This window comes from Haliotis cracherodii, unplaced genomic scaffold, assembly GCF_022045235.1.
Source record: "Haliotis cracherodii isolate W230 unplaced genomic scaffold, xgHalCrac1.p SCAF_10, whole genome shotgun sequence".
NCBI lineage: Eukaryota > Metazoa > Mollusca > Gastropoda > Lepetellida > Haliotidae > Haliotis > Haliotis cracherodii.
The window spans coordinates 47,389,264-47,401,095 of NW_027266265.1; the positions used below are offsets into that span (position 1 = coordinate 47,389,264).

General features: G+C 41.1%; 1 protein-coding gene across 1 annotated transcript; it reads left to right on the forward strand.

Annotated features, from left to right (window-relative positions):
• Positions 1-1,589: 1,589 nt before the first annotated feature.
• On the forward strand, positions 1,590-8,040 carry LOC139453859 (NXPE family member 3-like). The gene is made up of 3 exons (XM_071235311.1): positions 1,590-2,182; positions 4,646-4,707; positions 7,250-8,040. Exons 1-3 carry the CDS (start codon positions 1,590-1,592, stop codon positions 8,038-8,040), a joined length of 1,446 nt encoding a protein of 481 aa, XP_071091412.1.
• Positions 8,041-11,832: the final 3,792 nt, after the last annotated feature.

An 11,832-nucleotide genomic window follows, 5' to 3' on the forward strand; every position in this document is an offset into this window, starting at 1 on the left:
TAATTTACTAGTATATATTTTTCATTAGTTGAACTTACCTTTGCATGTTCTTTGTGACGGGTCCCATCGGTGGGTCAGGATACGCCCACCTGGTGTCATTATTTTATAGTTATTGAAAACCACATACTCATGATACAGTCAGAATCGTACAATAGACACTGCCTTCAGCTGAGTTTTTTTTATGAATATAGAAAGGGTTTTGTAGATTTTTAAATTACTTATGTAATTTTACCGACGTTTCAATGCCTATATTTCATTTTTATTGATGGAGGGTCGTATATTGTTATGGTCAGTGGAGCAGACAGCAACTGATACTTTTGACTGGCGCATAGGTATGAATATTGTATATACATAATTTCAAACGATACCATAATTTAACATTTGTCATTCCTTTAAAATAACCGCGAATGTACAACGCTAATCTCCTTTAGAAGTGCTATTAACATAGAGAATATGGTCTCTGTTCTGAACCAGAGAATGAGTCTTTAGGTATGCTCAAAGTCACGTCACAGAAAATATGATCCACGACACCAAGGTCGCTTCCTTGCACTGTGCCCGATGGATTTTGTGTACATACTGTACTATGTAGTGTGTATGAAGACAGTTTGTGAATATTTCAATACATGGCTTCAGACAGGGATTCTACATGATAGATATATCCTGTGTGCTTATACACAGCCACACGCTGTTAACATTAAAGCCTATTTCCCGAGGGATAAACCTACAATGAAAGTCTTACTGCCATGTTTATCATTTACCACAATTTGAAAACAAGCTGAGACTGTGACGCGAAGCGCTGGCTTGTCGCCATATTGCCGTGAGAGCTCCAGGCGACACAAACTTCAAAGTAAATCACAACACGAAGGTACGAAAACCTAGTGTTCATCACTGATCTTCAGTGATCTAATTCATATAATGTTCACTGGTATTTTGCCTTTTACGTCCCATGGAGTCTGTTTGCTCAGATGATCGAGACAGACTCAGGCCATTCTCCGGCGTTGTTGTTTCTTCATAACACCAAAAACCAAACGCGATCTCTTTGGTCGCAACGGAAGTGATGAGCATCTGACATCGGTTGAGTATAATATCTTAGTAGGTTCATCAGTTAAGATCGGTCTTCATTCGCCTATATGCTTTCTTTCGTACATCCAAGCCAAACATATTACTTTAACCACTTCATTGAGACACAGCAAAAATCAGCTAGCGCAGAGATCATGCAAGCATAACTGAACTGTCATCCCTTGAGAAAATATAGCGTCTATTGCCAGGTTTAATTAGTTTATAGTATACATCTCTATTATGACGTCGTTATTCGTTAAAGACAGAAAGTCCCTGTATTGTAAAAGACATACTGTCATGGTCTCTGAACGTACATTGGATTCTCCTGGCGGACAAATCAGAATACTGGATTCTAAAATGTTATGATAGAGTTAATGATTACCGAACTACCTAGGTATACCTACTTAAACCAGGCGAGTATTCTGTTTTTCAGGTTTCAATACAACAGATATTCCTTAAGAAAACTATTCCAGTGGAGAACAAAAGTTACCCCGAAACTTGCCTTAAAATTCTATGCCGACTATCGTTGTATGGTTAACGACAGCAGCATAAACAACGAGAGTCGCCAAGCTTTAGGATCTCTCTCGCGCATGTCTATGGGTGATGTACAACATACATATCAGATTAATGAAACGGTCAAAGTAAACATTGTTCTATTCGACCACTACAAGAAACCAAAAACACGTGGAGGTGACATGTTAGTCGTGTGGATGAAAGATCCCCAACATGGCGCTGCTTCCGCCGGAACTGTTATCGACCACGGGAATGGAACGTATACTGGAGTTCTGCGCACCTTGTGGACAGGAAGAGCCATAATTCGGGCTGCCATGATTTCATCCAGAGAACGAATGACGCACATATATCGTTCATTCCAGAATGGATATTTTGGGAAAAAGATTACCTGTACATTCAGATCAAATACTGCAACTGAGGCCACCAGAGGATATATGGATATGAGATATATGAAAAAACGCCCCTTTTGTAATCTGACTGCCGACTATTTTGGCGTCCCATTCTACTGTGAGAAACCAAAAGCAAAGGGGATTAGGTGTCATGACTGGGCTGAAACCTCTTTACCTCACAACTATATGACCTTTGGGGCTGACACGAGATGGTTTGCAGAGTAAGTATAAACTTATTCATTCACTCATGGAGACCATGGTATGTCTCCGGTGTCTCTATTACCGGACACCTTCTGTAAACCAGCTTTAAACATTCCTCGGTGGATGCCTATTTAGCCACGAAGTGTGTCCAATATGTTCTCGTGTTTTTCAAGTGAACAATTAACTTGCCATTGCATGTGTTTGTGACTGAGGGTGATTCATAAATGATAGTGATTATTGCTTATGATATTGTCATAATCGTACAATGGTCTTTTGGCAGACATGTCTTACCATTATGGCAATATTTTTGTGGCTCTTGTAATGTTGCCTTGTTTAAGTTTGCATGTTTTATTTGTTGCTTCTCATGTGTGAACTCTCTAACCTTGCGCGTATTTTATTTAATGGTTCCGATTTGCGAACTATTTGCTAAACGTTCGACTGTCATCATTCCATATGAAATTAACTAAACATGTTCCCTGGAATCCGTTTTTTTTTGCTAATAGCAAATCAACCCTTGAAGATCCGGGTTAGAAAGGGTCTGAAACTTCCAAAATATGTTCGTAAACTGGTCATTTAATGGCCAACAGAAAAAGAGCGGAGACTAAAGTCGATCACTCGAGATATTGCCTTAAGCGTGTATGCTGAGATTTCAGCTACAGCCCGATTGGCTGTGCATCTTCCCGAGGCAAGGGAGTTAACTGACTTTAAAAGTCCAGTTTCCACCCTTGCCGAACTAGACTGGAATAACTGGGGTCGATCGTAGCGCGACAAGTGGCTATTACGAGTTATATATCCCTTCTAAGCCTCTCGGGGGCACGGGTGGCCCGGTCGTCTAAGGCGCCGCGATTCGCTGTGCAGAGTTGCGTCCCTTGGGCAAGCCAGAAACCTATGATTGTGGGTTCGAATCCCGGTTCGCCCCGATTATGTTTCTAGGTTTGTCAGCACCATACCCGTGCTCGTGGGTTTCACCGAAGTGGTAAACGTCTGAGACCTGCATCACTTCGGGATTTCCTCCCACATTAAGCTGACACGCCGTGATATGACTGGAATACTGTTAAAAGCGGCGTTATACCAAACTCACTCACACTCACTCTAAGCCTCTCCTATGGACCAATCAGATTCCACCTCTCGTATCACGTGCATTTGCTTCAAAGAAAATGGCGGTGCCCAGTCAAGACGATCTGATCGATAATAAAGATCTATATTGTGATAAAACGTGTCTTACATCGCAAAGTGCATCAAATCACGTGAGCACCTTGATAAAAAACATGAAACGATTGGAAAATGAGTTGGCGGTGCTCATGCTTTGCAAATCCTGCAATCGACCGAAATCTGCACGACAGTTTACGAACCGGATTTAGATTTCGTTGCGCGTTTTTGATTGGACTATGCATAGACTCGTCAGTCCAGGCAAAATATAATTCCATAATACCAGCCTAGTTCGGCAAGGGTGAAAACTGGACTTTTATAGTCAGTTAACTCCCTTGCCTCGGGAAGATGCTGGCTGTGAATTACAATGAACAATGGCGCCACAGCTTCTTCCCTGAACATGTAAACTTTCAAAAGGATATCCTAGCGTTAACACTCTTTAGTATCAAAAACGTTACTACTAGATCTGACTTTATGGTTGAGATTCAGACCTGTGTTTTTATCTTTTGTTCGTCCTTTTAAGGCTTTGGATAACTCAGGCATTGCTTATGTTTTGAAAGAGGCTACTGGATGAGAAGGTTAATCGCCTGGTCATTTAAAGCCAAAAGAGTTCGGACCCACAATCGCTACAATCTCAGTGGAAGAAAGTGAATCTCAATCATTATGTATATTTCACAACCCGAAGGAGTACACTCATGCCCTTGTTTTATTGATTGAGTTGAGGTGGGTTTTTTTCAATATTAAATTCAGTTAGTGTACCATGTTTGTTTTAGATTTCTATTTTTTCAGGTTGATAATATATATAAACAATAACAAATAACATTTTTCACAGTACTGTAATGATTTACACAAACTCATTCGTCTTTTCAAATGTAAAGAATGTTTGTTCCCAGAATGCTGGGGAAAGATCTTGAAAATACGTTAGTTTGACTCAAAACGAATGTTGATATATATTTCATATTAAGTCATATATTTGATTTATCATTACTAGTTCAGTCACTTCTAGTGAAGATATATTTTACATGACACCCTTTTGACAGCATACGAAGTGTCACGAAATTATGATTGTGCGAAGTCGCGTCAATCAATAGCATGTGTACACAGGTCATCTTCAAAAGCCTGGTTACAAATCTGAACTTTATAAAAATCCTGAGAGTCATAGCTTCAGACAGGACAGTTTTGTACACACGGACTTGGTGTTTGAATTATTATATAGGTGAGCTTCAGTGCACCAAAGCGTTCCTGCGTTTTTATAATTCACTTTTCATTGATCATGTTTGGAGGAAATTAAAATCATTATATAAATGACAAAAGGTTATTATCATTGATTTCAGGAGGACAAGTACAGAGATAATCCCGGACTCTATCAGAATCAATATATCACCCAACAGACAGGGTAAGTATCTATATATCACCCAACAGACAGGGTAAGTATCTATATATCACCCAACAGACAGGGTAAGTATCTATATATCATCCAGGAGACAGTGTAAGTATATATATATCATCCAAAAGACACGGTAAGTATCTATCAAAACAATAGTAGGAGATACTGGAAAATCAGTGTCTTACTGACACTGGCACGTAGCTGAGGCAATTTACAAATTTTGGCAACTTTAGAGATCTGCTCTATTTTAATATTGGGCCACAAACGTGTGACAATGGCATCCCAAAACATGTATATAGAAAGGCTCATAAAAGCTGTTTAGGCCAAACCTAGATATTAATCTAAGTAAAAAATCTGTACGAAAGGTGTGTACCATTTTCAAATAAAACGGGTCCTTATATACCCACATTAATTGATTTGCGTAAGTTACGAGGGGATATCAAAAAGTTTTGAGCCTCACACAGTATTCCTGGTCGAATGGTACAATGCGCTACACCTGATGTACATAAATGCCTTAGCTACAGATGCTATGTAGAAACATATTGCTGGCTGCAATTATTTTGTCACAACACTTCGTGGAAGAGACCTACCCCTAGTGAATTGGCAAAATGGACAAATCTGCGTACAGAGCGGTGATAAAGTTCCTTGTCCTAGAGGGTCAATCTGCCAGACAGGTGGAAGAGTGATTGACTGCAGTTTATGGAGAGTCTGCCCCATCGTCTGCAACTATCAAACGGTGGGTGAAGGGATTTCAGCGTGGCAGAGAGATCTTAGAAGATGATGCCCGGTCCGGTCGGCCATCAACCAGTACCAGCCCTGAAAACATTGACACTGTACACAAGCCAAGTTATTGAAGCAGGTGCGCCAATCCATCAAGGTGAAACGCCGTGGAAAATCCGTCGTGGGATTCTGCTTCACCAGGACAACGCACCAGTCCACACGAGCCGTGTTGCAATGACAGCTGTGCAAGAATGTGTCTACGCACTCCTCCCTCATCCACCCTATTCTCCAGACCTAGCCCCAAGTGACTTCCACCTCTTCCCCAGGCTGAAAAAACACCTCCGGGGCTGTGTAATTGTGAAATACTCCACAGATCGAGGACACTAGCCTAGAGGGATCAGTTTCCACATCTGCCCTTGCAGACCTCTCAACTTTGAAATATGAAATATGTCCGAACTGTTACCTTGTTTCATCTTGTCGCAGTGTGTACACCTGACTCGGAATTTCGTAACGCTATGACAGGACAGACCGACTCTCAACAAACGTCTTGAAGACTAGGGTTAGAGCATCTTCCCGAGGCAAGAGAGTTAACTGGCTATAAAAGTCCAGTTTTCACCCTTGCCGAACTAGGCTGGTATTATGGAGTTACATTTTGGCTTGACTAACGAGTCTATGCGTAGTCCAATCAAAATCGCGCACCGAAATTGAAAACTGTCGTGCAGATTTCGGTCGATTTGCAAAGCATGTGCACCGCCAACTCATTGTCAGCAGATATTTTCCAAATCCTTTCATGTTTTTAATTAAGATGCTAACGTGATTTTATGCATTCCGCGATGTAAGACACGTTTGATCACAATATAGATCTTGATTATCGATCAGATCGTCCTGACTGGGCGCCACCATTTTGTGTGAAACAAACGCAAGTGATACGAGAGGTGGAATCTGATTGGTCCATAGGAGAGGCTTAGAGGGGACATAACTGGTAATAGCCACTGGTGGCGCTACGATTGAGCCCAGTAATTCTAGCCTAGTTCGCCAAGGGTGGAAAATGGACTTTTAAAGTCAGTTAACTCGCTTGCCTTGGGAAGATGAAGTTTGATTAGCTTCCCTTTGGTAAATGATTCCCAAGCTGTACGACTCTGCTTTAACCAGAGATAGCTTGTGGCAATATAGAAGGTTTTGTCACTTTTATTCATAATGTGTTACGAATTCTTTTTAAATGTTTGAATGTTTATTGATATCTTCATCTTTCAGATATGATATCATGATATGATATCATAAGCTAATTTGATATTCCCACCTATGCATCGAGACCCGTGAAGATCCGGGTAGAGAATATAGGTCTTCAGCAACCCATGCTTGCCGTAAAAGGCAACAATGCTTTTCTTAAGAGGCGACTAACGGGGTCGGGTGGTCAGACTCGCTGACTTGGTTGATGCATGTCATCGTATCCCAAATGCGTAGATCGATGCCCATGCTGTCCATCCCTGTATTGGCTGGTCCATACTCGGTTATTTACAGACCGCCGTCATATAGCTAGAATAGTGCGGCGTCAAACAACAAACGAACAAACAAACCTACGCATCGAGGGAAAAATTATATTTGGTTCCAAAAAATTAATAGATCAATGAATGTTTCATTTTATCCTATTGGATATACATATTCCAATAATTGTATACAGATAGTTAATCAGGGAACATGATCACCAGTTTGTAAATTAACTTGTTTTGTAATAAGTGTGATCCTCTCTCTATATAAGTATTGAACAACGTTTTACTGATATATCGATATCCTCATATAGTTTCACTGCCATAACTTATTATCTTTGCAGAGAAACGCTCTCCCTCCATCCCTTGTGGAAGGAGAAACTTCCGGGATACTTGGCTGGCAACGCCACCTGTCGGCTACTCCTACAACAACACGTGGCGCCCCCTATCGTGTTGGAACAGCGTCCATGTTGACATGTATAACCAGTGTCTGGCCAACAGAACTCTGATATTGTTTGGCGACTCCACCGTCAGACAAATGTTTGGGGAGTTGCTACCAATCCTTAATTTCACATTGATAAGGGGGCCACCAATTGTACAAGGAACAAGGAACTGGTTTACTTGGAATTCAGCATTCGAGGCATACAATGAAAAATATAATTATACGGTATTTTGGATGCCACATGGTTTTCCAATGGCGTTTAGCAAGGTTAATACCAAGCTAAGTCAGCCAGTGTTTGCTCACTTAGACGCCATACCTCCTGGATCAACAGATATAATACTTATTAATCTGTATGCTCATTTCCATTTCGTCCCATTCCACATCTACAGGGATCGTGTCCACAGAACTAGACTTGCCATAGAAAACCTACTTAAACGATCTCCTGATGTCAAAATTGCCATCAAAGGTCCGCATAAATTTTCCGTACCCAAACCAATAACACCCCTTGGGGGTATGTGGGGACCTGCTTATGAAAACATCCTTAAAAGGGAGTTTGTAAATCTTTATGACCGGGTGCTGTATCTCGACATCTGGGACATGACAGTTGCGTTCGAGAATGAAGACATTCACCCCAATGGTCTTCTGGTGAATATGATGGTCCAGGTATTCTTCGGCTATATCTGTGGGAATTAAACACGTATATGTGCTAAAATATTATGCCTTTTTATTACTGAAAAAAGAAACAGGGCAATATTATTGATTTTGACTTTTTTCAGATAGCTTTCTCAACAAACTTATTTTTAATGAACATTGTGAACTTGGTCGGATATTGCTTTCCATTTTCGCGAAAGCCTGTCATCTGATTTTAGCGATTCATTGATTACTTTTCACAGCTTTTTTCAATTGAATTTGTTTTCACATCGCTGAGACTTAGTTTTAAAGAAACCAAACTTGATTTTATTTAGATGTCCAGTTTAAAAAAAAATACAATAAAAACAAATAAGCTTCGAAGTTTACACGTTTGGTTTTTCATTCAGAAGAATATGTCCAACTCCTTTTTATTAAAGCAATTCATTAACCATGGCGATAACTGGGGTTGTTGGTTTTTAGGCGAAGGTGATAACGACGGACTATGAAACATGGTAAATGCATTTAATCAAACCATTTTCAGTGGAAGACGCTGTGAGGGGAACACATTGGTAGAACATCCAGCTCTTAGCTGTCGGGCTTGTTGTGTGTCTGTTTGTTTGTTTGTTGTTTAAAACAACACTCAGCAATATTCCAGCTATATTACGCTGGTCTGTAAATAATCGAGTCTGGACCAAACAATCCAGTGATTGACGTCATGAGCATCGATCCACGTAGTTGGCATACGATGACATGCATCAAACCAAGACAGCGAGCCTGACCACCCGATCCCGTTTGTAGCCTCTTATGACAAGCATAGTCGCATGGGTTGCTGAAGACCTATTCTACCCCGGATCTTCACGCGTCAAAAAGTCTATTTGTATTGCTTATCCACACCACAGGGGCATGCTCAAAGCGCTGCACTATTATTACCCCGGTCAATGGATCAGTGTGCACTCAACCATCATTCTCAGCTTCCTAGGGAGTATACAACCCAAGCTGCCTGTGAGGCGCTAGAAGGTTAACAACAACCCTACCGGGTACCCATGCACTGCTTGTCGAATAGAGGCACATTTCGACTTGCCCAAGGAGACACCGCATGTGCTGCATGTGCTTCGGTGTGGGGCAGGACCGAAGGCCTAGAAACGCTCAGGGACCACGCCGCCGAACATGGTCACCCATCCAAGGACTCTCAACGATCAACGTTGCTTAACTTCACCTTATTTGTGGCTTATGCCTGTGCGCTGTGCACAGGACCACTTGCCACGACGAGAGTACAACAAAAGTACAGTAAACTACGGATATAACGAACACGCTTATAACGAACTGACGGATATAACGAACTTACTTTTTAGTCCCGACTATTTACTGTAGTTATGCTGTTTATATGCTTATAACGAACTACGGTTATAACGAACTAAAAAAAGTAGTCCCTTTGAGTTCGTTATAACCGTAGTTTACTGTAAATGGAAAAAGTATCGTGAGCATGGAAAGACAGGAGTGGATTGATACGAAACTGAAAAGAACATTGGAAACCAATTTGCCAATACAGTGACTTGTGTTCTTGAATTTACTTACTATTTCTCAGGAGCACCATTGTTTCGTTCTAGCCCAGACAGATTGAGTGACATGACTCCACCAGAGATCATACATTGATCAAAGACAACATAAAACATCTCTAGAAACTACTCGTGGAAGACATTCTGTCTCATGACGATATGACAGAGGAAGAAAGTGACTCGTTGACAGCAGAAATGGGCTTCAAACATTGTATCCATGTTGGAAATGGAACCCGGGTCCTCGACGTGACGGGCGAACGCTTTAACCACTAGGCTACCCGACCGCCCTTATGGATAACAACTTCTACTGTAAAGGCCTTTTCAGTAAACAAAGAAGTTGTTGTCCATAAATTGTGTCTACTCTGTCCTCCGTCAACTTAATGTAATGCCTATCAAACAATTCATTATGTCTGTGTTTGAAAGGCCTTTCAAACAATTCAATATGCCTGTGTTTGATAGGCCTATCAAACAATTCATTATGCCTGTGTTTGATAGGCCTATCAAACAATTCATTATATCTGTGAGCCCCGTGAAGATCCGGGGTAGAATAGGTCTTCAGCAACCCTTGTTTGCCGTAAAAGGCGTCTATGCTTGCCGTAAGAGGCGAGACCCGTGAAGATTCCGGGGTAGAATAAGTCTTCAGCAACCCATGTTTGCCGTAAAAGGTGACTATGCTTGTCATAAGAGGCGACTAACAGGATTGGGTGATTCATGCATGTCATCGTATCCCAAAGGTCAGACACTGGATTGTCTGGCCTAGACTCCATTATTTACAGACCGCTGTCATAGAGCTTCGTGCGGCGTTAAACAACAAATAAACAAACACTATGTCTGTGAACATGAACCAATCTGATCTCCTTAACCAAGATCGATATTTCCCCCAGCTATGTCTTCAGAAACCAAAGGATCATCTCACCATGACGAAACCTGAACTAAAGAAAAGACTACACGTGAAAGAGGCGAGCCTTACTGGGTCCTCCAGTCTTAAAAACACCACCGAAGACATAATACAATTGGATGCAACTTTTCATGTTTGTTGAATCAAATTGTAACGCACCCTTTATTTATTATGAGCACACAATGCCATTACGAAAGTGGTAAAATGTAACAAATGTTATATTTGGGATAACACCTTATTAGTACAGTCCACATTCTCGTACTTTTTTGGGTCGAGTCCGATTCAGGATTCGAACCCACACTGGCAAAGTGAGGCACCTTAACGCCAGCACACAAAGTCGGCGCGTCCCGCTGGCATCTGCTGGATGTGATCACCCGAAGACTGCAGGAAAGAACCCCACCACCCTCCAACGTGGCCCGGCTTGGAGTAGCTCTTTTGCCGGAATGTCAGGCGATACCAAAGGCAGCCATTCGCAGATTCATCCACAATATGCATCAAGATGTCGTGCATGTATCAGATGGGCATACCAGATAATAAACTAAACTCTCGAAATTTATTTTGCGTATATTTATCGTCATTACATCTTCACGATCATTTCGTCAGTTCCCTCCCTTATCTGTTGCCGGTAGTACCGGGATTATACTCAAATGTTTGGGAGTTGTCATTAACTCTGCCCTCCGAACTATCATGTACCGCATCGTGACTACAACAGTATGGTTTACTAAAGGTTTGTTCTATGATGACGTCTTGAGGTAGGTGTCAACAGTGATCAGTTCCACGTGGAATTAGTTCCACCCGGCACAAATATTGCCAGTGTAAATGTATCGCGGAATACATGTCCTAGTGAAAAAAGTAGTTCGGTGTGACAGAAGTCACGGTTATCCAATAAAAACGAATAAAACGAGGTCAACCTTGTACGACACACGTGTAACGCACGGATTTAGTATCTTACCACCTGTATCTTCACCACGCATATGTAATAATTCTCAATATGTGATGTGGTGGTTGAAATATATCTTTGATAACAGAGAGGACCTGAATGAGTCACTGTCTAAGACACATATATACAAAGACGAAAGTCCATATGATTTCAAACGTTTTCAAAACCTATATACACTGTAAGTATATATGTTTTATTACTGCTGTGAGAGTTCTTTGATTACACGATGTATAATTAAGGCACTTTTTGTATGGTTGTTATGTTAATTAACGTATTTATAATCTACAGTGGGTTCAATTTCATATAAACTAAATTTAGTTGCACCAAACTTGATCATCATATGATAATGATGACAGAGCTCCAGATAAGCTTTTGGTGTTGTGGGTATTTTACCCATGCATTTTAAAATCACTGCGTATCAGCTATTCTATCTGGGTATTCAAATTTCTGTTACCCACTAG

Excerpts from the sequence above, each read along its gene's own strand:
- LOC139453859 (XM_071235311.1), top strand. The coding sequence starts at position 1,590 with ATGGTTAACGACAGCAGCATAAACAACGAGAGTCGCCAAGCTTTAGGA. Across the intron at positions 2,183-4,645 it reads GACACGAGATGGTTTGCAGA|GAGGACAAGTACAGAGATAA; the intron begins GTAAGTATAAAC and ends CATTGATTTCAG. Across the intron at positions 4,708-7,249 it reads TATATCACCCAACAGACAGG|AGAAACGCTCTCCCTCCATC; the intron begins GTAAGTATCTAT and ends TTATCTTTGCAG.